The 27,941-nt window shown below is 43.4% G+C and overlaps 1 protein-coding gene across 1 annotated transcript; it reads left to right on the top strand.

Annotated features, from left to right (window-relative positions):
* Positions 1 to 1,832: 1,832 nt before the first annotated feature.
* Positions 1,833 to 27,941, top strand: TGFB3 (transforming growth factor beta 3). Its single transcript, XM_089522254.1, has 7 exons — positions 1,833 to 2,605; positions 11,476 to 11,636; positions 17,108 to 17,237; positions 20,210 to 20,317; positions 21,709 to 21,880; positions 23,764 to 23,917; positions 26,984 to 27,941. Exons 1-7 carry the CDS (start codon positions 2,230 to 2,232, stop codon positions 27,140 to 27,142), a joined length of 1,260 nt encoding a protein of 419 aa, XP_089378380.1. The 5' UTR covers positions 1,833 to 2,229; the 3' UTR covers positions 27,143 to 27,941.

Genomic DNA, 27,941 nt, shown 5'->3' with positions numbered 1-27,941 from the left:
GCACTCAAAACACTATGGCACACTGTCTCCCGAGGGTCTTTCACACACACACACACACACGCAAACCCAATTCTGACACAATTGTTGCGCAATTTTGTTTCTTCTCTCTATAGAGGGAAGAATCCAGGGGCACTTTCACAGGACAAAGTTATACACTAGCAATCCACAATTCTGAGACTGGTAGTCTGCTGAGGCACTAGAGTCCGTCTCTAAACTGCAAATCCCAAGATTTCACAGACTGGAGCCACGGCAGTTCAATTGGAATCATAACCCTATCTATATTGTGTAGGGTGAAAGAGACCCAGATTTGGGATACTGTTAAGACAGGGTGAGACCCAGTGTGGTGCAGTGGTTTGAGTCTTGGGCCAGGACTTTGGCAGTGGGGTTTGAATCCATGACTCCACCTTGGAAGCCCACTAGGTGACTTTGGACAATTCACACTCTCTCAGCCTCAGAGGAAAGCAATGCCAACCCCCCCCCCCCCACCGAAGAAATCATGCCAAAGAGACCCCCCCATGATACGTTCTCCTTTGAGTTACTGTTAAGTACAACTGGAAGGAGCACACACACACAATTACACATATGTTTTGAAGGGATCTTGTAGCCCCTTTGAGACTCACTGAAAGAAAGAAGTTGGGAGCATGAGCATTCCTAGACTTGATCCTACCTCCTCCTATGTGTCTGAGGCATTCAAAGGTATAGCTGTGTTAAGGAGTTTATCACATGAAGGAGATTGGGATTTTATCCTGTGAATATCCTGGAAAAATCATGTAATGACGCAAAATGATTTCACACAACATCGCACAAAACCGACTGTTAAAGTGGTCACAAAATAGTATTGATGCACATCTTTTTACTTTCAGGATTTCAGCGACAACGCATTTCTGATATCCCTTTATTTGCACAATTGATCATGATTCATGCAATTCCTTGCCATTTTTGCTTTATTTGCAGGATGCTTTAAATGTGCTTTAATCTCTCTTTTAAGGCCAAAATTAGCCCAGTGTGATAAACTCCTATGGAAAAATCAGGCTGCCTCCACACTGGAGAAATAACCGAGTTTGGCACCGCTTTAACTGTCCTGGCTCAAGGCTATGGAATTCTGGGAGTTGGAGTTTGTTGTGGGCCCAGAGCGGGCAGCCTCAGTAGGCAAAGGGCTCTTGTAGGAATGAAGTTGGGAGCAGGAGCTTTCCTCGACTTCATTCAGCCTTGGAGCAGGCAGCGCTGGGCTCTCCAGCCAAGAATCATCCTGGAAAGAAAAAGAGAAGAGAGAAATCATAGAGGAGGAGGAGGAGGAGGAGAGATGGAGGGAGGGAGGAGAAGAAGTTGGCAGCTGCCGGTTGCTAAAATGTGTGGGGCTCCAGAGAGTCCCCTTTTCAGCAGGGAAGACCCAGAGTATCTCAGGAAGGGGGGCCAGAGGAGGAGGGGGGACCCAGCCTCTGGGCTGAAGGGGTCTGTCTGGGGGGGTCTGGGGGGGCTCTGCGATGCCCTCCGCCGCCCCCTCCATTCCAACTGAAGCGGGTCCGGGCGGAGGAGGGCTGGCCTTGGAAGGAGCCCCCAGCCCAGCCTCAGCCCCAGAGGCGTCACTGGAGGAGGAGGAGGAGGAAGAACTGGGGGAAGGAGGAGGAGGAGGTATAAAATTTCAAGCAGGGGAAGCAGCCAGACAGTGGGCGCTGAGAGCAGAAAGAGAGAGAAAGGAGAGCGCCAAGGGGGACAGACAGGGAAGGAAGGAAAGAAAGAAGGAAAGAGTAAGGGAAGAAGAAGGGAAGGGAAAGGAGGAAGGAAAGAAAGAAAGGGGGAAGGGAAGGAGGGAAGAAAAGAAGGAAGGAAAAGGGAGGGAGGAAAGAGAGAGAGAAAGAAAGAAAGGAGGGAAGGAAGGAAGGAAGGAAGGAAGGAAGGAAGGGAAGAAAGAAAAGAAGGGAGGGAAGGAGAGAAGGAAGGAAGAAAGGAAAGAAAGAAGGGAAGGGAAAGGAGGAAGAAAAGAAGGCAAGGCGAGAGCTCGGGGGGACTTGGGGGGAGGCCAGGGCCGGGGTGATCGGGGATCCCCCCTCGCCCCCTGCCCTGCCCTGCCCTCCTCGGATGAAGCAGCCTCGGGGCCCCTGCTGCTGAGCGCCCTCCTCCGGCCCCTCGGGGGCGGCATGCCCGGGGCCCTTGGGGCTGAGTCGGGGCCGGGCCTCATCCTGCTCGCTGGCGGCCGCCTGCCGGGGCTCTGCTGCTGCGGGGCCGAAGATGGGCGCTGAGGGCGCGGTGTTGGCGCTGGCGCTGCTGAGCCTGGCCACCGCCAGCCTGGCCCTCTCCTCCTGCACCACGCTGGACCTGGAGCACCTCAAGAGGAAGCGGGTGGAGGCCATCCGGGGCCAGATCCTCAGCAAGCTGCGCCTGACCAGCCCCCCGGAGACGCCGGGCCCCAGCCAGGTCCCCCTCCAGGTGCTGGCCCTCTACAACAGCACCCGCGAGCTCCTGGAGGAGATGGAGCAGGAGAGGCAGCAGCAGGAGCAGCAGGGCAGGCAGCAGGCCCAGGGCTGCGCCCAGGACCACTCCGACTCCCAGTACTACGCCAAGGAGGTCCACAAGTTCGACATGATCCAGGCCTCGCCCGAGCACAGTAGGTCCCCCGGCCCTGGAGGGGGGCCAGCAGGGAAAGGGGGTATGGTTCCCTTGGAGGGCCACCATGGAAAGCCGGGCTGCTAGGAGTCTGTGGAGGGCCATTGGCTCCCTTGGAGCTTGGAGGTCCACCGTGGAGAGTGGGCTTCATAGAAGTCTGAAGGGCCATTGGTTCCCTTGCAGGTCTTCCATGGGAAGTAGACCTACCATTTCTCTTCTACAGAGAGGCAACCAAAGGCAGAAGAGTGTGGTTGGGTTGCTATGTCTATGAAGTCTATGAAGGGCCATTGCTTGCCTTGAACCTTGGGTGTCTACCATGGAAAAGAGGACCAGCCTCAGAGGACAGGACCTCTAAGCTGGGTCACTCTGTCTCTTCTACAGATAGACAAAGTGAGGCAGGAATGTGTGATTGTTATGAGTCTACAAAGGGCCATTGGTTCCCATGGAAAATAACTATTTCTCTTTTGCAGGTAGGCAAAGTGAGGCAGAAAAGTTGCTATGCTTATAGTTGCTATGGGTCTATGAAGGGCCATTGGTTACCTTCAACCTTAGGGGCCCCTCATGGAAAAGAGGACCAACCTCAGAGGGCAAGGGCCTCTATTTATATTTTGTTGTCATTGTTCTGTGCCTTCAAGTAATTTTTGGCTTATGGAGACCCTATCACAAGGTTTTCCCTGCAACCTTCTTCAGAGCATGTTGGCCATTCCCATTCTCTGTGGCTGAGAGAATGCACTGGGAGACCTACATTTCCCTGACTCAAGCCAGAATTCGAACCTTGGTCTCCTAGTCTAGCATTACACTAACTGGGGTAGAAAAGTGTGGTTGCACTGAGCTTACCCAGTGAGTGTATGGCTGCATCTGCACTGCAGAAATAATCAGGTTTGACACTACTTTAACTGCCCTAGCTCCATGCTATGGAATACTGGGAACTGTACTTGTTTGTGGCATCAGAGCTTTGCTGTCTTCTCAGGGGGCACTTTCAGAGCTTTGCTCTGGTGCCACAACTAACTACAGTTCCCAGAATTCCATAGCATGGAGCCAGGGTAGTTAAAAGTGGTGTCAAACCCAATTATTTCTGCAGTGCAGATGAGGCATATGTATAACCTGAGGTTGGGATTCTGATTACCAGATCGGAGACTTGATTTGAACCCAGGTTGCCTAACTGCCTGGAGACTGGGCTGGTCCTCCTTGCCTTCAGATTCCAGCTTTCAGAGGGAGAAAAATTTTCCTGGATGGCGAGGGCCAGGAAATGTCTTGGCAACAGGCATCCCTTTTCTTTCAGGGATGCAGAACTCTGTCTAGCCAAGAGGTTGGCCCGACAGCTCATTGCAGCAATGCACACTGCAGTGCGTGTGTGTTTTGTTTTATGTAGGTGGCATTCTTAAGCATGGAGACAGGCTGGCACGCGCCGTTCCTAGCACCGCCAAGTCCTCATGAGATGTACGGTCTGTCTTTGCAAAAGACTTATGGCTGCACCCGTATCAATGTGTTCCCATGCAGCCAGGAGTGCAGCCCTATGTGTCCCTGTTGTGGAGAGAGCATCCCTATGGGAGAAAGAAACTCATCCAGCTCAGCAGCTCTGCTGTGGCTTCGTGGCCAATGTGCTTGAGCCGCAAATGGAAGTTGTGGGTCTGTAGATTGGCACACAGGCTGTGGGCTGCTTTGCCTCTGCAAATCCTTGATTCGCTGCCACCCCACACCACCAGTAAATATATTTCCCCGGCTAGGCCTGGAATCTTGGCTAGCACCCAGAGTGCATGGACAGGTTTTCCAATCATCTGGGAAGCTGTGTGAGGTTCTGGCAAGAGCCATAGTTCCCTTCCCTGCCATTAGGTGTCCTCCTGGGCTCTTGAATTACTCCATAGCTCTGTGCTGAGAGAAGAAGGCAGTGGGGTGGATGGGTGTGTGTGTGTGTGTGTGTGTGTGTGTGTGCATAGAAAGCAACAACAGGATTGGATGGCAGGGTTTGGGGGACAAGTGAAGGCAGCATGCAGAAACAAGAGGAGTAGTTTTGAAAGGCAAGAACCTTTTCTAAGCAACTTATCCTGCTATCCAGTGTGTACTTACTTGGAAGAAAGTCCCATTGGACCTTTGCTTTGGCAATTACTTTTTAAAAAACGACAACTCTCAGAATCCCCCAACCGGTGTGGCCACTGGCTGTGCTGTCCACAGGATTTTGGGAGCTGCAATCACAAAAAATAAAAAAGGGGGGGATGCTTTCTCAAGCTCTACCTTGAACTAATGGGGACTTCAATCTGAATAAACATACATGGACTCAGGCTTTTAGGAGGTTAACACATTTAAAACCAAGGAGTTATGAAAGCCAGGCTCTCTTGCTGTAGAGCAGCCCCCTCCCAGCAGGTGGAGGAGCCAGAGCGCTGGCAAAGGAATAAGCCATGGGCTGGGACCGCTTTCAGAGCCTTGGAATAACATCAGCCCCAAATCCAGCCAGTGAATAGAAAACCAAGCCAATGTCTAAAACCTAAGGTAGGAGGGGAGGAGGCATAGAAGGAACCAGAGAGAGTGGGAAAGATGCACTCCAGGACTATGAGGAGGAAAAAGTGTTTCTTGAGGCTTGGAAGCCAAAATTATTCTTGAAGGACTGAGTACATATATTAAAATGTTCCATATGTGAGTAGTAGTCACCACAGACACTGGGCAAGATTCCTTGTTCGTGAAATACATGGAGAGTGAGAGTTGGCACGGTGAGGTATGTGCATTTGGGTTATGCTTGGCATGTGGCGCTATGGTCATGTGGTGTGGGATGGACACAATTAGTCGTAAGCATAACTATTCAATCCACGTCCTGCAGCAAATCTGGAGCCATAAGGGAAATGTTTGGTTGAGTTGGGAGTCAGGCATGCAGCAAAAATGGTTGTTTGGCTACTTCAGCTCTCAACACATAGACCAACTTAGTCCTCATTTCCACCACTTCAGTGTGCTTGTATGACTCGATTCATACAGTAGCTTTGTGGTCTCGTTGCTGCTGGGAAATTAAATAAAACTGATGATTTCCCAAACAGAAAGCCATTGGTATGAAATGGATCTCCACATGGTTTAGGTGATCTCAGCTATACAGTTGTTCACTTTGGTTGAAATGATTGTTTTTTCACCCATGCTGGCTTGAGGAGTTTGGGACCTGTAGGCCAAAATAAGTAACCTTTTCAAACTCTGATTGAAGATGTCAAATACTAAGAAGAGCTATTTTCCACGAGAAAGATTTCTGGCTCACTTTTCAAGAGGTAACTGTGCTCCCATCTGGTTTTGTGAATGGAGCCTTGCAGAGCTTGGAAATGTTACTTTTGGGAAGCTTTAACTGCCAGAAACCCCCAACTGGGACTGTTGCTGAAGTTATAATCCAAAGAGAGAGCTTTGTCATGCTCTGGAGAAATAAAGAGATGGCAAATCATGGAGGAGGGGAAGCTGAAATAGCAGAATAGTTTCTTCATGATGCTGAGCAACGGCTAATGAAGGGAGCACATAAGAGAAAATACGCAGCTGGAGATAAGTGGAAAAGATGCTGAGGAGGCTCTATGGGGTCAAAGCCGGTACTGAAGAAGATACAGATGCTGAGCAGATGTTGTGCATCTGGAAATATGGAGCCACAGAGACTGAACAGACAACAAATATCTCAGCCCATGCAGATGTCCAGCAACGTCAGAGGGTATCAGCATTTCTTAGTGGACATTAGCAAGACACTGCAGACTGTCTTGTGTATTTTACGCTTTCTTTGCTTCACAGTACTGAGAAGTTCCAGGGGAACAGCACTTAACTGGATTTGGTTTCCATTGGAAGGAGATCACTGGAGGCTTATGGAGTTCTGGAATATCTGAGTTTATGTAATGTTGGAGCTTGCTTGCAAAGCAATATATATGTTGAGCATAGAGCTTGGCAAAGTAACTTTTGGGACAACAATTCCCAAAGCACCCCCCATGGATCCTTGGACGTTGTACTCCAAAAAAGTAATTTTTCCAGGCTCTAAATGTTATAGCTGGAGACATGCCCCTTGAATACCCCAATGGCAGTTTTCACTGCCTGATGTCACATTTCTAGAGAAAGGAAGCAGACACCCCAGAATGCTCTTAGGGCTTACAGAGTCCCAGACTTGGTTTACCCCCTCACTCTTTTTGGTGCAGTCCATACTGCAGAAATAATCCAGTTTGACACTGCTTTAACTGCCCTGGCTCAATGTTAGGGAATTCTGGGAGCAGTAGTTTTGTGAGACATGTAGCCTTCTCCATCAGAGAGCTCTGGTGCCACAATAAATTACAATTCCCATTATTCCCTAGCACTGAGCCAGGACAGTTAAAACAGTCTCAAACTGGATTATTTCTGCAGTGTGGATTGGACCTCTCTCTCAAAAACTATTGCCTATGTCAAATCTTGCTTCAGTCAGCAAGTTAAATCATCCTCAACCGGTGTGTTTGCACACGCGGGGTGGGGGAGGATATGCCCTACTAGAGGATTGGGCAACTGCAGGAGGCTAAGGGACTGCATAAACTCCCCAGGACACTTTGGAGGACTGCACCCTCCCACTTCATCCCTCCCAAAAGAAATAAAAATTCCTTTTGCCCCAGATGTTCCTGAACACTGTCTAAGGGGCACAGAGGGCATTTTTTGCCATGCTTTTTGCTCCCCTGGGCCATTTTAATTTAAGGAGAGGCCCTTTTTTAACAACAGGAAATGATCAGAAATCCAGATTTCCAGATTTAGCTGTATACAGAAGTTATTTAAAGAATCAAATCTGGAATCACTGGAAAGGGTATAAGTCAGCTTCTGCCAACATGATGTCCTCCAGATGTGTTGAGCTATAGCTCCTATTGTCCCCAACCAGGATAAGCAATAGCTGTTCTTGTCAAGAATGATTGGAATTGTAGTCCAACACATCTAGACAGCAGCAGGTGAGGGGAGGCTGGTGTGAGAAAATAGAGGTGAAGTTGGTGAATCGTTATATGCCATTTAATAGGTGCATGGAAGGAAGCCATTTTTATAAGGAAAAGCTGCAGCTGCCATGCAGCTGTGCTTACTAAAAATCTGTTGATATAAAAGAGACCCCAGATTAAAGGCATTGGTGGTACTAGAGCAAAGGATTAAGACAGTTGGTTTGAAGTGAGATGTGCAAATACAGCTGGGCGAAGAGAAATGTGAGCCTGTCCAAAATGAAAGGGCAGTGAGCTCAGGTGTAGAGAGATGCAATAGAGCTATACTACATGATTATAACAGGTGGGTTCCACTTCTACAGCTGTACCTGCATCTTCCAGAATCTTGACATTTGTACTTTAGTGAGGTATGTAGAATTCTCTTGCTAGGGAGCTCTAATGTCATTCTTGGGAGGACACTAGAGGGAATTCACAAATTAGTTCTGGGCCAAAGTCTGGCAAATTTAGGATTCTCAGCTATCAGGGCCTGGCATGTCCTCGCCAGGGCTAAGGGTGATGAGAGAAATCTCAGGGTGAGAGCAGTGTTCAGAAAAAGATAATAATTGTGTGTTGCTGACCCCCATTATTGCAGACTGCTTCAGAGTGGCTGCTGTTGACTGTCCAGAGACCTCATCTGCTCCTCTTCCTCCCTTGTTTCATTTGTTGGACTTGTGTTTGTTAATTTGAATGATATGCTGTGAGCGACATCAGCCCCGCAACTCCTGTGACATTGCCGGGCACTGTCCCTAGATCTTAGGTTTTGGCCATGAAACCTCAGGGCCTGCAGTGCTCCTATTCTGATAACCCCAGTCAGGTGCTTTCTTCCTCACTCTGTTACTGTTAATGCATGTACAAGGCAAAGATGCTAGTTGAACTCTGTAGCACAAAGGTGCCATTTTGATTGGTCTCATTGGATCAAATCGTTTGCATGCTGAAAAATCTCTTGAAATTAGATTATAGTGGGAAAGCTGCTGAGGGTAGATGAAATATAGTCCTAGTAAAGGTTGCAGAATTTTATAGTGTTCCTTCTATTTGCCTCAGCAATTGATTTGATCCCAGGTCTTCAAAGGTGGCTCATCTTCAACTTTTCCATGGCTCTGTTTTTCTGCCAGGTGGTGATTCAGAATGTCCTATTCCTGTGAGGTTTCAGGGCTGATACAGGCAAATCTGAATGGCATATGCAGGAAACAGTCCTTGTTCCTGACCATCAACCAGATAGCTGAGGTTCTGTTCCAGGACTTCAGTCCAGCAGAGGAAGTGAGATAGCAGGACAAGGGGAGCTTAGCTCAGATAGAAAAGCAGAGCTGATTTTTCAGGGGCAGTCCTACATCCTTTGTCCAGATGCTGACAGGAGAGAAAGCTATCTCTGCCATTGTGCCCCCCCCCCAAACTCTGCCTCCCAGGTGTTTTGTCCCTGGGATGGTAGCACACGGCAGAGAGAAAACTTATGGCTACTGGCCACGTGCTGCCTCAGGACGGCAAGTTTCTAGAGAGGTGAGCATTGCAGAAAGCACAGTTGAAAACAGCACATAGCACTGCAGAGAGTGCAGCCTAGAGAAAACTATTTTGCAAGAAGATACTGGAAATCTTCTTGTGCAATGTCTGAAGAAGTACTTACATTGGCATAACTCCGAGTTACACTAGTGAAGACTTCAAGAGAATTCCAGCCTGAGGACCCCACCCAGCATAAAGCTTTGTGTTTAAGATTAACATATTGTTCACATAAATTATATGTTGTCAGATTTCTATCCTTACAAAGGGATCACAACTGAAAATACGGGATTTTGGGGGCATTTTGATCAGTCTGTATGAAAGGAAAAGCTTTCCAGCTCTCATATAGGGAACATCATCCCTTATAATGAGGGAAACCTGGCAACCAACCCTGCCCTTCACCTGAAGCCATTATACATTTATTGCAAGGAGAAATATATAATATGTACAATAGGTGCAACACATTATAGATAACAAGAGTGATCTTGAGGCTTTTAGGCAAGCATGCAGATGATGATACTGATATTTATTTGTATCCTACTTTAAATTATTTGTAATATTGAAATAATTCAAAGCTTGGGTTAAAATAATAAAATGCAATTTAAAAAGATTTTTAAAAACTATTAACAGTTCCATTAAAACAGTTCATTTAAAAAAAGCAGTGCCTCCCGAGCCTATTCTTTAAAAAACTTTGTTTTAAAAACCTGTTGGGATAAAAAGTTTTTAGCCTGCTGACGGAAGTACAACAAGGAGGAGCCATTCTGTCCTCTCTGGCAAGGGAGTTTCAGAGACTAGGGGCAGCCATCTAGAAGGCCTTCTCTTGTCCCCAAAAACACTTTATAGGTCATAACCAGCACTTTGAATTGTGCCCAGAAACAAACTGTCAGCCAGTGGAGTAGTTTCAACAAGGGTGTAGTATGGTCTCTGTAACCTTCTCCACTTAATAGTCTGACCGCAGATCTTTGGACCAGCAGATGTTTCTGAACACTGTTCAGAGGCAGCCCCAAGTAGAGCATGTTACTGTAATCCAAATAAGATGCAGTTAATACCACTATGGCCAGATCCAGTGTTTAAAGCAATGGGCACAGTTGGTGCACATGCTTTAAATGTGCAAAAGCTTTTTTTTATTTGTTTATTTTAAACAGAAAATTAAAAAATGACCAAATATTTTACAAAATCCATCTATTTTAGCAAATAAATATTACTTGTTATAGTTTTAAAACTTAATGAAATCATTATATTAAGTTTTTTTAAAGTGGTGTCAAAAAACCACAATGGAAGTGTTACAGATGGTGTTATTACTTTTAATGTGTTGCTTCTTTGCTCTGTTTCTGAGTATTTGGGATGGAATGGATTCAGAGTTTGAATCAATCAATCAATAAATGACAGATAATTAAAATGATGTCAGTATTAATGGTAGATGTATGTATGTATGTTAGAGATCTTAGACTATATTTCTCTGTGGCATGTCACCAAGAATTTTTAATTTGCCCACAGAACAGGTCATGAGGAGACATACCCTTTTTCTGTAGATGAATATGTGAGGTTCTTTCACTATTTTAAAGGGTGAACCAATACTACACATTGAAAATTCCTCTTTTTGAGAACTACAATTGTGCAAGAGCCTTGCTGTCTTAAATACATTACTCTTGTTATTTTTCTGTTTAGTTTTCTGGGAATATACTGGATTTACAGCAGTGCTTAGTGCTGTAAACCTGCGAGGTGTGAACAAAGATTTGTGTTTTCAAACAAGGAGTGAAAATATGCCTGGGCAGTTCCATTGCACATAATTATGGTTTGAACTGTATGTCCAGGTGGTCAAGAATGTTCACCTCCCTGCATGTGTTTATTGCAGAAACCAGTCAGTCACTTGCTAATATTTTTCCCCCTCACAGCTACAATGGTAGTATACCAACATAGCTGTAACAAACAAAATTTCTACAGAGATTTCCCCTACCCTCAGTTCAGCTGTGGCTCACTAAGATGTGTTAGCTTAGTTATTCTTGTGCCAGATTTTATCTTTAAAAAGCAACTGAAAGAACAATTTGGTGCCTGTATGTCCTCCTAAGTTTAGTGGATCTTTCCTCCCTGCAAATAACTGTGTTTAAGATTGTAATTTGAGGTTGCCATTTTGCATACACTTACATTCAACCCACATTGAATACACTGGTACTGACTTGTGATTAAGCATGCCTAATGCTGTGCTATTAGAAGTTGTTATCTTTTCTGGTTTGCAGTTATGCTGCTGTAGTATTACAGCCATGGAAAACACGGTAGCTTTCTAAAAAAACAAAATGGCTTCATATTTACTGAAGTAAATGCAAATATGAAAGGGAGGCATAAAGAAAGTAACTTGGTGTTTCAACACATACACACACAGAGTTTGTTCATTCTCTCTTGTGTCAGCTTAGTTAGTATGCAAGTCTGGTTTGTGATTCTGGTTTCATCCTTTTCTCTTTAGATGAACTGACTTTTTGCCCCAAACTGACTTCCAACCTGTTCCGCTTCAACGTGTCTTCAGCAGAAAAGAACAGCACCAACCTCTTCCGAGCTGAATTTCGGGTTTTGCGAATACCAAACCCCAATGCCAAACGCACAGAGCAACGCATTGAACTTTTTCAGGTAAGCAAGCCTCCTTGTTTGGGACCTTTTCACACCAAGCAAGTATTGTGCTACAGTTCCACTTTAATAACCATAGCTACATCCTAGGGATTCCTGGGGTTTGTAGTTTGGTGAAGTATTAGAGCTCCCTGGCTGAGAGTTCTAGATACCCTCCCTTAAACTGCAAGTACCAGGATATTATATAAGATACAGCCATGGTCATTAAAGTGGAATCATAGTGCTGTACATGTGCAATATGAAAGGGCTTCAGGTATGCAGAGTGGGGGGAGGGACTGTATAGTGTGTTTACTCTGGATTCAAGTTCTCTCCTGCCATTTGATGAGGTGTATGTGTTCTTGCTTCTTCTACTTACCCCACAACATAAATGCTAATCTTTCATTTCTGATACTTAACTATTAAACTTATCATTGTTTTCTCAGCATGTGTTCTGCTGAGGCGGTTGTGTAGCCAGATGTGTGAAGCAGTTGTCCATAGCATTAAAGAGCTGCTTGAATAAACTCTCTCTACCCCAGTTCAGCTCCAGCATTTTAAATAAAGGTTATGCTGTGTGTGGTGTTTCTTCCAGAGCTAGCTCAAGACATTTTGGCTCCAGCGTTGTTTTTTTAATTCACCTTCAGGCAAGAAATATCTAATAAGTGGCTCTGCTTGTTCTTTAGAGAGCCCAGTACCTGCTGCTTGAGGCTGCCACCTCACTCTGTTTAATATTAGGGTTGTTTCTGATGCCTATAATAACCACTCTACAAATTATAATAAGCAGTTCTTCAAAGTTTTTCTCATATATTACATCAGTGCTCTTTACCACATTTGTGTACGGCAGACTCATATTCAATTCTTCTGATCACAGCTAGAGGGAAGGGGGAAGTGTGAGAAAAGGATTTGGGAGCAGAAAGAAATGCCAGTGTAGAACCTGAATACAGTCAGCCTTCCATATACACAGATTCTTTATCCACTGATTGAATTATCCATGGCTTAAAAATATTCCAAAAAGATATAAATTCCAAAAAGCAAACCTTGATTTTACCATTTTATATGAGGGATATCATTTCACTATGCCCTTGTATTTAATGAGACTTGTGTATCCATGGATTTTGATATCCACAGGGGGTCCTGGAACCAAACCCCCGCACATACTGAAGGCCCATTGTACAAGTTGCCTAATATTAGACTAGGATTCTGGGAGACCAAGCATCAAATCCCTACTCTACATGGAAACCACTGAGTGGTGTTGGGTATGTTGCACTCTCTCATCCTAATAGGAAGGGAATGGCATCTGTCCCCTGAATAAATCTTCTTAAGAAAACCCTAGGATCGGCTACAACGAAGTATGTACATTTAATGTTATTTTACTGAACCGTAATCAGAACTTGTGAAGTTAGTGTTTTGCCCAATCACTTCCACAGTTCCCCCAGCCAGCATGATCCCAGGGGATTCTGGATGGGGAAGGAAGAGGAGAGAGGGAGGAAACTAACTTCATAATCCCCCCACTACTTCCCAGCATCTACAAAACATGTGTTGCCTTCAGTTTTCCAGGGACCATTTCACGCTGCATAATTGCAGCACCATGAGTCTACTTTAACCTGTGGAAACCTGGGATTTGTAGTATAGTGAGTTAATGGAGTTCTTTGGCTGAGAATTCTAAATACCTCTCCTTAAACTGCAAGCCTCGGGATTCCACAGGATGAAATCATGCCAGTTAAAGTGAAATCATGGCACTGTTATCATGTAGTATGAAAGGTCCCCAGGATCAATAGAAGCAAATCCGGAAGTGCAGGCATTCTCTGAGTATGTTGGGAGAGAGCTGGAGGAAGGCCTCAATTCTCAGAAGCCAAAGTCTTTTTGTTCCCACAACATACCCTTAAAATTAGAGGACATGTAGCATATGTAATTCCTATCTCAATTGTAACCAGTGAGAGGCTAATATTCAGTGGCTGGAGGAATCTCCCAAAGCAACAAAATTCTACTCCTGTTTCCTTCCACTCTGATAACCTGGCAGAGATTTGGATAAGGTGGTTCTCTTGATTTTGCATCTCCCTCCTGAACCTGTCCCCCTTCCTTAGAACTGACCTGACCGCCAGGGAGGAAGTCCTATTGAATTCAGTGGGATTTGTGCCAGAGTCAGGTATATAATTGCACTATTATATATTCATGCTACACTAGTGCTCTATTTTTTGCAATCTTGATTAATCCACTTCTTTTCTTTTATTATTCAAGTTGTATTAGGTCTGCCTTCCCTAGCCTTTTGCCCTACATACATTTTGGGCTTCAAATCCAAATGCTAAATGGCTAGTTTTCAGGATTGCTGGGAATTGTAGTCCAAAACATCTGGACTGCAGTAATTACTGCAGTAGGGTGAGGAAGGTTCTATTTAGGTTATCAAATTAGCTAAAGAGTTATGAACAGATAGGTGAGGTAAGAAAATGCTAAATATGGTAGCAGATATAGAAATGGCACCTGAACACCAGTGCATCATCTCAGAATGATGTTTGTGCATTTACTCAATGTTCTTTTTTTCAAAATATTTTTATTAATATTTTCATGTAAGTTTAAAAAAAGAAAAGAAAAAAGTGGGAAAAACACAAACCCAACAATTGACATCATTCCTTTCAGTTACAACCCCATTCGATTTCATCTACCACAATCCATTCAAACAAACAACTTACCCAATGTTCTGGGCCTGAAAGGAGTTGTAATCCACAAAAATATGAAGGGCACCAAGTTGGAGAAGGTTGCTTTACCAAATTTATTGGGTCAAATTTATTTGGGTTCATCTTCACACTGAGTGATGTAAGTACTCTAGGGAGATTCAAACATGACCCTAAACTGGAAGTGGCTCCTGCCTCCTCCCTCCCCCAATAAATGTAGCTTTTACAAGTTGTGGCATCAAATTTTGCATTTGCCTTGTTTCAAAAATGTTTTTATCCCACCCACTGGCCAGTAACAGAGGGACAACCAACATGATTTACTCTGTCTCACAACTTTTTAGCCTCACAAAAACATCATGAAATTGAATGTTGAAACATCTTGTAGCACCTTTGAGACTAACTGAAAGAAAGAAGTCAGTAGCATGAGCTTTTGTAGACTAAAGTCTACTTCCCAAATGCATCTGAGGAAGTAAACATTAGTCTATGAAAGCTCATGCTGCCAACTTCTTTCTTTCAGTTAGTCTCAAAGGTGCTGCAAGATCCCTATACATACTGATTCTACAGACTAACACAGCTATATCTTTGAATTCAACTCGTATGAAGTTGGTTAGACTGCATTTTGGTGGGTGGCTCAAGGTCATCAGTGAGGTCTTTGCCATCTTACTCTTACACTTTGACCAAGATCCTGTTTATTGGCATAACTATTCTAGCAGAAGAGTAAAAGGGGCCATGTTGCATTGACATGCATCATGTGATGCATTGACATGAGAGGATGGCACTGAAAGTCATTCCTATCAAATGATAAAGCTGCCTTTTATATCCTGAGTCAGAGAGTTTTCATTACCATCCTGCTATCCCTACCACTGTGCCTTGGTCGAAAAGGACTTAACACTGATGTAAGTGAGAGTTCTACCAGTACAGATAACAAGCATGGGTCTAGTCTTTATGCTATGCCTCATTCTGAAAATGCTTTCATGAAAATAGAAACCCTTGACCACCTCAACACCTTTGAAGACATGATAGTGGAGTGACAGCCATTTGAAAATCTTGCCCAACCTGGCTTCCTGATCACAGGCCAGTGCTTATGGAGAGGTGCTATCATGCAAAGGGTTAAGCAAGTCAGTGCCCTAGCAAGCATAGCTTTTGAAGTATTTGTGGTGGCATGCTGGAAGCTGGTGGCACAAGACCAGCTGGCCACAGTCAGGAGAACCAGCATGTGTGGAATTTGAAGCAGGTACAATGTGCCCAGCTGTTGTACAGATCAGCCCTTAGCCTGTAGCCACATTCCTGGTTGCATTTCATCACAGTTGTGTCATGCACTATCTCTATGGATCTATCTTCCCTTAAATATTCACCTCTTTCTCTTGAAAATGTGGATTAAAATGATCCAGTAAGACATGTATGTTACAAGGATTTTAAACAAATTATTTTGATGTGCATTTGTGCATAATTAGTATACTGCAAAAAATGGAGACCCTGAAGCCTTCTTCAGCTGGTATTATTTCATGTAAACCTCCAGGCAAGAAATATCTAATAAGTGGCTCTTCTTGTTCTTTAGAGAGCCCAGTAGCTGCTGCTTGAGGCTGCCACCTGACTCTGTTTATTAGTCAAAGGGCAGTCCTGAAGCCCCCTTCCACAAGCTACTCCTCGTTTTGGGAAAAAAGCTCACTCATGCATAAAACAGACCCCCTGAAAAAGACTTAAAATTAACATTTCCCAGCAATGAAAGGCTGAACTCCCTGAGATAGGTTGCTTCTTCCTCTTAGGAAACTCATCTGTCACTGCTGGAAATGAAGGAATCACAGGTCAAAGCCAACATTCCTTTCACACTTATGGAGGCTCTGACATATAACTAGTTGATTGTAGGTTTCCAAAAGGTATGAGGCATATGCAGTCCCCCAGGGTCCCAAAGGTTTGTTGTCATGTCCCCATCAGCAGGTACTTGCCTACCCCAGTGTAAGGGCAGGGAAACAAGCATGGTAGCCGTGTCCTCATGGCCTTCCACATAATAGAAGACTATTGTCAGTTGCAGTGAGCTTCCTCTGTCTGTGGAAGTTCTCTATGTGATTTAGAAGCATGAATTTCCAGGGTTCTAAATTGTGTGGATAATCTCTGGTGGCTCAGGAAATCCTCTGCTACAGATAGTCACTTTTTACACATGTATAGAGTGGGAGGACACAACTGAGGTGGCATACCCATTCCTACTCTCCTTCCTTGTACACAGCCCTTAAACACAGTAATAGTGCATGCGGAGGACTAAAGACAGTCCAAATTCTCTTGTATATGAGATTGCCCTAACCTAGGTTAGGGATAGGTGAACCTTGTCATACTCAAGTTCACTCATGTTTTCATTTTTCTCTATTCTTTCTGTTTCAGTTTTGTATCAGGTTACACATTATTTGTTGGAGAAGGCTATGCAATTTTAAAATACATTTTGATTAACATTTCATAAAATGCTTGCATGTTTTATAAATATACACACATCTGCACAATTTTTAAAAGTTGTACATTATTTAGCAATTTCCCCTATGAAATAGAGTTTTTGTGGACATTTTTTTCAAAATGTGTGAATTTTTTTCCTGCAATACTTGAACTGTGCATATTTTTTATGCACACTTCTTTCAGATGTATGAAATTTGGGACGCTTCTTTTGCAAACTTCATTGCAGACTTCAGTAAAATATGAATTCTGAGGTCTAATTGGGTTCTGGTTTATGTGGATTTGAAAAATGCAAAATGAACTCATTTTTCATTTGTCACTTGTGTGGGAGAACACAGTTACCTCCCTCTCTGAACTGAACTGTGTCTTGCACATCTTTTGCTCATACAGATTCTGAAGCCTGATGAGTACATTGCAAAACAGCGCTACCTCAGTGGCCGGAATGTGATGACACGGGGATCCCCTGAGTGGCTGTCCTTCGATGTCACAGAGACTGTGCGTGAATGGCTGCTGCATAGAGGTGGGTGGAACACGAAACATCCTCAATGACTCTTTGCTACCAGATCTGCCAGGGACACATAAGAGATTATCAGTCGGGGTGGGGGGGGTGGGAGCCAGGAGTAAAAGACATACTCCTGGCATAATCACGCAATTGTGCTGAGACACATTGTTCTCATCCAAGACTTAACCTGTGAAGATCATAAAATCATAAATCCAGGCATGCTCCAGCAACAAATCATTCACGGAGAAGTCCCAGGGATGGTTTGTTGCTGGAGTATTCCTGGATCTTCACAAGATAAGTCCTGAATGAGCATGATGTTTCTGGAAATCTTCAGCATGACTGCGCAATTATGCCGGGAGTATGTCTTTTACTCTTGGCTTTTTCCCCATCTGATAATCTCCATACATCACTTCCTTACTTGACACTTGCAGGTGAATGTAATTATTGTAAAGGGACTCCACTGTAAAAACTTGAAAGAAAGTAAATATAAATCAAATGAGGAAAGAGGAAATTGACTCCAGTGCACAGAGCTATGCTAGAAGTGGTATTTCTGGTGTTTGAGCTAAGAATGTTTATTTATTTCTACCTTTTTATTTATTGAATTTATATCCTGCCTTTCTCCTGGGAAGGGATCCAAGGCAATTTAGAGTAATTTAAAACAAGATTAAGTTAAAAATCTTTTTTTCCAAAAATAACAGTATTGTTTTTTTAAAAAATGGTTACAACAGTTTAAAACATAGTTACTAATAAAACATACACACACACATGTACATACACACATACAGATAAATTCAGTATACCATTTCACACATTAGTGCTACATAATTTAGATCTCAAAGGTCTTCCTGATCAAATATATATTTGCTCTCCTTTACTTGCAGTGGAGAACAACAGCATTTTCCTCCTCTCTCCCTCCTTCCCCTTTCTGAGGAGCAATCCTATCCCCTTCTCACTGCCTGGGAGGATTGTGGGAGCTGAAGTCCAAAAAAGTAAACTTGCCAAGCTCTATTAATGCTAGGCATTTGAAAAAGACACCACAGAGAGAGCCAGCTTTTGATGTAGGTGATAGTTAGAGAGGCAAACAACAGGCTTATCCAGGGTCTTATGGCTTGTGTAGTGTAGCAGCTGCTGTAGAACTTGGCAATTGGCAGAGAATAACAAAAGAAAATGCTCATGGCTGTAGAGCACAGGCTGTGCAATTCAGCAGCTGCCACCAGCTGGAAAGATGAAACAGGTGGAGATTCAATGGCCATTCCTTGCTTGAGCCTGAGGAACCTCTGATTATTCCTCTGGCCTGGAACTAGTTACGTGAATTTATACAACATGTATTGGTTCGTACTCTCCTGTCATAGAAATATAGGAAGTTTCCTTATTTTGACTGGAACCATTGCTCCAACTAGTGCAATGTAGTTAGCTCTGACTGACAGCAAGGGCTTTCCAGGATTTCAGGCAGAATTCTTTGTTTGCTCTATTGGGAGACCCCTAATGTTCCCAGGCACTCTCCCACCCTAGCAACAATCAGGTCAGATGCTGTTTGGCTTGTGAAATCAGAGATCAGATATGTTCAAAGCAGGACATTAATGTCCCTGTCAGGCATTTTCAAATACTTTGACTGTTGTGTACAAATTTATTGTCCAAACTGTGCGTGTGACTCTTGGATAGTAATTTTCCCTCTAAAACACAGCTGCAGGATTTCTGATTCTTGGCACAGGATTGCAGTAGGAAAATGTCTTAATCATGTTAATTTATGTACATCCAACATGGTGTAGTGGTTTGAGTGCTGAACTCTGACTCTGGAGACCAGGAATTCAAAGATATAGCCATGTTAGTTTGCAGAATCAGTACGTAGAGAGATCTTGTAGCACCTTTTGAGACCAGGGTTAGATTCCCAGCTTGGCCATGAAATCCACTGTGTGACTTTGGGCAAGTCAAAGGAAGGCAGTGGCAGACCTCCTCTGAACCTTTCTTCCTTGCCAAGAAAATTCCAGCCTTAGGGTTGCCCTAAGGCAGAAACAACTTGAAATAATACAATACATACACAAAGACAACAAAAGCCAGTGTGGTGTAATGTTTTGAACATTGGAAGATGACTCTGGAGACCAGGGTTTGAATTCCCATTTGGCCAATGAATCCTACTGGGTGACCTTGGGCAAGTCACACACTCTCAGTCCCAGAAGAAGGCAAAGGCAAACCCCCTCTAAATAAATTCTGCCAAGATCATCTCTGAAAAGGTCTCTTTAGAGTCACCTAAATCACTTGAGTGATACAACAAGAACAGCAAAAGGATACTGTGAAAGAGCTGCATAGTCTAATTCTATACATATTTACTGAAAAATCCTGCTGAGTTCACTAGTATTGCTCATGGGACCATGGGACTGGAGCCTTTGGACTTAGGTTTTTGGAGCTGGAAGAGTCTTTTCCATATTCAGTGGTTCATCCCAAGGTCTTCCTATCAACATAATTCATAAAGTCATTTTCAAATGGACTGAATTCTACAAAATCAAGGAGACATGCACTCCAAAAATCTGTGTGGAACCTACAATTGTATTAATCATGAGATTGATTTGTATCTTCCAGAAAATGTGAGATTTGAGCCAAATGCTGATTTGCATCAGTATCACTTTAACTGTCCTTTAATTTCTCCTTCAACTGGCATACCATATTATGTTGTCATTACACTACATGTTTCCCCACCTCTTGCCACTGGCAGCCAATAAATTGGAGTCCCAAATGGTGAAATGCTCAATGATATCAGAACATGAGGTAATTTCAGCTAAGCAATATGGAGCAGGAATATGGATCTGTTATTTTTCTTCCATCCCCATTTTCAGTTTCTTTTGCAAGTTCAGGATAATGTAAACATTAGGAACTACAAACAAATAAAACCCATCATTGATGGACAAGGGAAATGGAAATCGATGGAGGACTGTTTGGATAGAAATTATGTTAGACACTTGATTAGTTCTCATGAATTTTCTCTCTCCCAGCAGAATCAAATCTGGGACTGGAGATTAGCATCCATTGCCCATGCAACACCTTCCAGTCCAATGGCGTCATTCTGGAGAACTTGAATGAAGTGCTGGAGATCAGATTCAAAGGTGACAGAGGAGAGGTTGGATGGGAAAGCTGCAAATGGGATCCTTAGAATTTCTCTACTATCTCAGCCTAAGTAGTGTTACTGTAAATCATTTCTATACAAGTTGCTTTATGACCACATATATTGTGTTTCCATGTGGGCACATATTGTTGGGTTTTGGAACAGAGAGGCAGTAGGTAGATGAGGAATGTGTGCCCGTAGCTATGACAGACAAACTGCTTTATTAGTGAACTCCTTTATACAAGACAGGGCATCTTGAGAACTGTAGTGTTGACATCTCTGATACAATTTGCAGTACCAGTACCAAACTAAACTTCCAAGGAATTTTGGCAGGAAGCAGTTAAAGTTAAACTGGCATTTAGACTAGGGGTTGGGAACAACATATTAAAAATACATTACTTGTCACATTTTTAGAAAAAAGGCGAGTCATTACTTTTGAACATATTACTGCCAAAAAGATTAAAGTCACAATTAATGAATTTCAGAAATATTATGAGTGTGTGGTGTGAGTGGGCCATGTTTCAATTTTTGTTAAAAAATATTGACAGTGTTATTGTTACTTAGAGTAAAAAATAGTACCTTATTCTTGGAAAAATAGTGACCACAAATAATAAGATTGTTTTTTCAGTCAGTTACCTCTAGGCCAAGGCAAATTTATGGCGCAGATGTTATCTGTATGATTATTTTAAGGGATTGTGCACACTAAAATGAGTACCCAGCTTGTTGGGGGCAATTGGCTTACACTTTGTAAACCACTTAGGGAGTACTTAAGTGCACTGATAAGCAGTATAAAAATGTACTTGCTATTGCTATTAAAATTTCTGGACCTTGTACAAGTCTCTCTCTCTCCTTCTCTGGAGAATTAGGAGATGTTGCATTGCTGGTTTTCCTCTGGTTTCCAGCTTGCATGATGTGGTCACAGAGAAACTGGGTAACCTGCCCAAGATGGCATGGGCAGCCAACGGCTTGGCTAGGCCTAACATTTTGAGTTGCCTGGCTCTTGGCCCTGAGCTGTGGCCATTAGTACCCACAAGCTCTGTATCTGAGATACTCCTTCTGCTGAACCATTCCAGAAACCTGACATCATCTCTAGCCATTCATGCTTTTCATCCTGTCTCTGGGATTGAAACCTCTAATAAGAATTCCAGATTAATGTTCCTACGCTAGTTTACCAATTGTACAACAAGTGACCCGCAAAGCATACTTTCAGGCCAAGAGCAACCAAATTTATTATGGCAAGGCTCCTTAGAGAGGAGTCTGACGATGGCTAAGCTTCTGGAAGCCTTCCCAGGCTGTCCGTGCATAGCATCTTTTATAGATTTCAGTCTGTTTTCTACTGAGGCTCTGAAGAAACCATGCCATTTCATGGCTGCTGTTCCCCTTCTTCCTTAGGCATCGACAGTGAGGAGAGCCATGGGCGTGGAGACCTGGGGAGCCTGAAGAAGCAGAAGGGTCTTCACAACCCACACTTGATCTTGATGATGCTGCCCCCACATAGACTTGGAAGTCCTGCCTTAAAAAGCCAGAGGAAGAAACGAGCCCTGGACACCAATTACTGCTTCCGGTAAACTAAGATCTCTGTTCATCTGCTTGCTTCACATTTTATCAGTGTAGGTAACTGCTTGGATGGGCAACTGCTGGGTGTGAGGGAGCACTACCAGGGGCTCTTCCTCCTCTCCCCTGCCAGGACCATACGTATGACTATGCCTCCCTCTCTCTGAAGTTATTTTACATTTTTAAAAACTGTTTGACATCCCACAGCCTGAGCTGTATTAGACCCAGGAAAGGCCTTTCTAAAACCAGGAAAGAAAGTAGGTGACGACTTCGGAATAGTCAACATGTCTACTGCAGGGATGGGCAACTGTCAGGGCTTATGGGGTTGCACTCCCCCCATAACCATAGCACTGAGTTCTGTATCATCCCCAACCCCACTCATGTACACTTTTTGTCTCCAGATGTCCCCAGCGTGGTCTAAAGGGTACAGAGGGGTAATAATGCCATGCTTTTGTCCTTTCTTAGACCATTTCAGGTCCATGAAAGGCCTTTTCTTCAATGGGGGTGACTTGAAAGTCAACTTTGAGGTAATTTCCTACTGGAAAAAAGGCATCTCCTAGGCCTAAAACAGTCCAGATGAGTAAAGAAATGTGAGGAAAGTGCCCCCCACACCCCATGGCCCCCAGTATGGGATCCCTTTTCCCAAAATATTGGGTCCCTGGGGACCACAAAAACAGCCCTGGACCATATTTGGCCTGAAGGCCTTATTTTCCCCACCCTGAGTCTACTATGTTAACAAATCTATAGGTTAAATGCCTTGTATAATTCTTTCTCTGATCAAAGTGCCTGCTTACTTGTATGTGTGTGAAGAAGCATAGTATGGAGAGGAAACTGTCCAGAGCGCTGTCATTTGGGGGATGTAAGAGTTGAGAAAGAGTCTTACTACAGTATACTTGGCATGGCCCTTATCTTACTCTCAATCAAAGCATCGCTGACAGATGGTCATCCAGCCTCTGCTTAAAGACTTCTAAGGAAGGAGACTCCACTACGCTCCAAGGGAGTTTGTTCTACTGCCGAACAACCCTTACTGTCAGGAAGTTCCTCCTAATGTTGAGGTGGAATCTCTTTTCCTGTAGCTTGCATCTGTTGTTCCAGGTCCTGTTCTCTGGAACAGCAGAAAACAAGCTTGCTACCTCCTCAATATGACATCCCTTCAAATATTTAAACAGGACTATCATATCACCTCTTAACCTTCTCTTCACCAGGCTAAACATTCCCAGCTCCCTGAGTCGTTCCTCAGAGGACATGGTTTCCAGACCCTTCACCATTTTAGTCGCCCTCCTTTGGACACGCTCCAGTTTCTCAGTGTCCTTTTTGAATTGTGGTGCCCAGAACTGGACACAATATTCCAGGTGGGGCCTGACCAAAGCAGAATACAGTGACACTATTACTTCCCTTGACCTTCCAGTTTAAGAAGGAACTGCCTGATCTTTTCAGGGTAACCTTATTTATTTTTGTCACACTTTCTATGGATAAAACCTGCCACGGAACCTGGAAAATTAGTTTTAACAAGAGTGAATTATAATTACAAGCTGAAACTTCCCCTAATTGAGCAGTGGTAGGATAGTGCTCTGGGACCCTGGATGTATAATTCTACCACTGCTCATTTAGTGGTGCCTTCAGCATGTAAAATAACTTTCCAGGCTCTTCTTGAGATTTGCTACGCTACAGAACCACACTCTTACCTTTGTGCTCAACCCTTACTTGATTCCTAAATGCTTGCCAGGTAATGATGTCAATTCAGTTTCTCTTTCTGTGTGGGCTTGGAAGTGGAAGGAGAGTGGAAAACTAGTATGTTTAGTGCCAGGTGAAAACTTCTTTAGGTGGGGAGGAAGATGTTATCACTTATCTCATGACCATGAGTTGATTTTACACCAGACCCATTTGTTTCAGAAACCTGGAGGAGAACTGTTGTGTGCGTCGTCTCTACATTGACTTCCGGCAAGACTTGGGCTGGAAATGGGTTCATGAGCCTAAGGGGTACTTTGCCAACTTCTGCTCTGGACCTTGTCCATACCTCCGCAGCGCAGACACAACTCACAGCACGGTAATCTTTTTAATATTAGCCTAGAATTTGGATATTGTCTCTGTTCCAGCTTTCTTTACTACCAGCCCAAGGCAGCTGCTCCTTAATATTCTCATTGGCCACTGTAATATACCTATTAATATTTTAAAATGTTGTTATCCTGCCCCTTTGTCATGAGATCTCAGGGTGGCAAACAGATAAAACAACAATTTAGACAATTGCAACTTGAAATCAATAAATCCTTTAAACAACATGAAAACATATTCAACAATTCAGACAAGCTCAAACAAGTTCAAACAGCCTCAAAAAGCTAGTTTCCTGGGTGGGAGTTCTCCTAAACTCAGAGGAACTTAGTTTTGAGTAAATATTTTAAGACTGCAGTCACATGTAAATTCCTTCCAAAATGATTATTTGAAGATAAAGAAACACACATGCAGTGGTACTCATGAGCATGTCCGTTCAGTCATTGCACAAACTTATATGCTTGGCTGTGTTTTGCCATCTTAGTGCATACGTATGTTGTTGTTTTTGCTTCCTTCCTTACTACAGCCAGAAATAGGGTGCTGCTGCAGCTTGCTGCCTGCTTCACATCTACTCCAAATGAAAAGCCAGTTTCTTTTTGTATCTAGCAGAGAAAGGAAAGCATCAGCATCTCCATCTCCCATCAGTCCCAGGCAGGACAGGCAGCAGTCAGAGATTCTGTAAGGGTTGTAGGTGGATAATGTCTGGAAGACCTCAGTTCCCCATCTCTGGTTTATAGGAATAAAAATACTGTAATAACTTTAAGTGGGGGTGGAAGGGTTAGATTAGTAAAATGGCATGGTGATTGGGATGGAGTTATTAAAGACCATTGCTTGAAGGTGCCAAGGTGTGCTCCCACAGCTAATCTGTGGCTGTTCCTTTTCATGGCTGCAACACTGTAGTGTCGACTGCCCCCCAAAGGGGTGTAGCAAAAAGGAGATTTGAGAACATTTTGTTGTTATTGTGTGCCTTTAAGTCATTCCTGATTTATGGTAACCCTAAGATGATGATATCATGGCGTTTCTTTACAAGATTTGCTCAGAAGAGGTTTGCTATTGCCTTCTCCTAAGGTCGAGCATATGACTTGCCTAAGGTCACCCAGTGGGTTTCATGGCTAAACCTGGTCTCTAGTCATAGTGCAACATTCAAACCCCATAAGAATTCCCCCATGAAGTTTTCCTTCAGTCTCTAAATTTCTAGCACTGAAGTAATTTAAAAGTTCACTTGAGCTTTTACAAAAACTGGGTAACTTCTTCCACAACCCAAACTAATGTGTGCTGGGGCAATGGGAGCTTTTGCTAGCATATGTCTCGGTGGGTTCCAGCCAAAGTTCCCTACTTTGGGGAGTTTTGCTCATGGCAGCACTTATAGAGTCCAACAATTATTCCACCCTGATTGTGCATATCTGTTATAAGTGTTTACATGGCAAAGGACTGTAACTGTTACTAGCATTGGTGGTCACTGCTCCACCATACAGCAAAGAGGTTCCATGAGAAAGGACAAGCACATAGTACTGGTAAAAAAGAATTTATGCAACTCTTGTTGCTGGTGTACCATTGCTGTTGTTCCATTAGTATTATTGACAAGAGATAATCAACATCTCTGAAAGCAGAGAAACTTACATGTGTATTTCAGAGCAAAGGAAAAACACAACAGTTTTCCTCCTTTCCATCTTGTGATGTTTGGTTGTACAGAAAGGATCATTTCTCTCAGTAGCAAAACTTGTAGAACAAAAAAAATGCTTTCCTCCTACTTGTTTACGATGGAGTAGGAGGAAATACATTTATCATACATTTATTTTTTATGATAAATCTAATCACTCCTCCCCACTCATAATGATGACGGGTAGTTCATGACCTCTGGAGGGTTATGGTAAAGGGCAGAGATTGTAGATAAGATGTTTGAGGGGATTCAACAACAGCCCTTATTTCAGGTCTTAAAGGCAAGATTTCTGAAGTTGGAAAGTGACTCTTCCCTGTCACAGCAAGGAGGGCATCTGTAGCAATATATGTGTGTTTTAAAACCATAAAGATAATGGTTAGTGGATTATTATTTCTTCTCAGTCAAAGCAACTCCTCAGTGGAAAGAGGCCTTTTTGGCAAGGTGGAAAGCAGATTATGGTCTGAATTCAGTTGGCATTCCCAACTGGAGTAGACCTATTGAATCAATTGATACAACGGGTCTACTCTAATTAGAGCCCACATAAGGATTTGGGCTTATGTTTTCCTTCCCCCTTTGCACCAGTACTTTGCACCAGTATCACTTTCCACAAAATGCAGCAACCCCTGAGAAGAAACATGGCTCTAAAGTTAGTGATTTAGATCTAGCACTGAGGAGGAGGAGGCAGAAAAACCCATTATTAGAACCTCACCAGGCTGTCTTCTGGCATATTTTCATTCTCTCTTTCTCAGAATAAGTGCAGTAGAGCAGAGAGAGTGAGAGCTCATGGATTTGTAGAGGATTTAATCACTTGGGAGGAGAATGTAGATATTTGAGATGGTTTGGATTAAATCCAGCATGATTAGGAGACGCTGGCCAACAAAAGTTGATTTTTTCAGCTGTTTTTCTTGAAACTCAAATGGGGCCGTTGAATGGTTACACCCAGTGTTGTTCTGTGTCTGTTCTTTTTTTTAAAGAGCAAAATATACAAGAGAACTGCATATAACAATGCAGAATTGAGGTTTGGATGCTCTGTGGCTGCTCTGAAATTTACTCCTTTGGGCTGGGTCCTATTCAACTGTTCCATGTTAATAACCACATGTTAAACAACTTGTTAAAATATCTTGGACAGTGGTAGAAGGATGGGTGAGTGTTTTTAAGCTATACAGATTTAGACAGAATCTGAAGAAATGACTTTGACTACAACTCCCAGAATCTCACATTCTGGCTGAGTGTTTCTGGAAATTGTAGACCAATAAAATCAGATTTATAGGCTCCAGTTTGGGATCACTTATAGGTGCCTGCTGTCTGCCTAATAACAATTCTGTCCATTTTACTTCCTCCCTCTGAATTTGGCCATAAACATGCCCCTTACTTTCTTTTTTTATTGTTTGGCCATTTCCCCAGGTGCTTGGCCTCTACAATACGCTGAATCCTGAAGCCTCTGCTTCCCCCTGCTGTGTGCCTCAAGATCTGGAGCCACTCACCATCTTATACTATGTTGGAAGGACCCCTAAAGTGGAGCAGCTCTCCAATATGGTGGTGAAATCCTGCAAGTGCAGCTGAAAGGGACCCAGCATCATCTGCAGCTGAGAAACTTCAGTGACCCTATCCGCTGCTCCCAAAAGAAAACATGAAAAAACAGAACCTAAACAAACAGTTGCCTGGAGGAGGAGCAGTGTGACCCAGCCCTATCACACTGTGATCCAGGAGAACCTATTCATTCTGAAGACATCTGAAAAGCAGATCTGATCTCTGTCTTCCTGGCTTTCTCTGGGAGACCCTTTTGCAATTCTGAGGCCTCAGGAGGCAAAGACACATAACTGGCTAGACATTTAGTGGACAAGGGCAACCAAATGAGGAGAATCCCACTTAAGGAGGTAAGCATTAGCAGAGCTGTGGACAGATGACAGGCAAAGATAAAAGAGGACTTTTTGTCCCATTGCATATCTTTCCAACAAAAAGATGAAGGAAGGAAGATATTTTCATATTCCTTATGAAGGAAGTCTTAGAGAGCTGACTATATTGGAAATAATTATTCTGCAGGATGAATCTGTGGCCCAAACTTTTCAGAAGGGGCTGTTGAGAGAGTACCTGTTGCCATGATTCCTACCAAGGTGAATTCTTCCGCAGTTTCTCCCTTCATCCTGGAGTATCTGCCTGATGTCTTTTGGGTCAGAGGAGGAACCTTTGCTTTTTTGCCTCAACCCAATCTTCTTAGGTGGTAATCTTCAGAGGAGCCTGTATTTGCTGTGCAGATTGAGGTATCTGCACATCTCTTGCACAAGGACCTGGCCCAGGCCATGCCTGTCCAAGGTTTTATTAAAAAGTATTAATCTCAAATATTATTAAAAAAATAAATATT

This window comes from Sceloporus occidentalis, unplaced genomic scaffold (genome assembly GCF_023333645.1).
Source record: "Sceloporus occidentalis isolate IW3139 unplaced genomic scaffold, rSceOcc1.0.p SCAF_4, whole genome shotgun sequence".
Taxonomy (NCBI): Eukaryota; Metazoa; Chordata; class Lepidosauria; order Squamata; family Phrynosomatidae; genus Sceloporus; species Sceloporus occidentalis.
Note: the sequence above shows the minus strand (reverse complement) of the source record. Positions and strands in the feature narration are given on the sequence as shown.

What these genes read in the sequence shown, in the direction of transcription:
- TGFB3 (XM_089522254.1), top strand. Translation starts at nt 2,230, where the DNA reads ATGGGCGCTGAGGGCGCGGTGTTGGCGCTGGCGCTGCTGAGCCTGGCC. An exon ending in GACACCAATTACTGCTTCCG is followed by an intron (nt 21,881 to 23,763) that starts GTAAACTAAGAT and finishes CATTTGTTTCAG; the next exon opens with AAACCTGGAGGAGAACTGTT. An exon ending in CAGACACAACTCACAGCACG is followed by an intron (nt 23,918 to 26,983) that starts GTAATCTTTTTA and finishes CCATTTCCCCAG; the next exon opens with GTGCTTGGCCTCTACAATAC.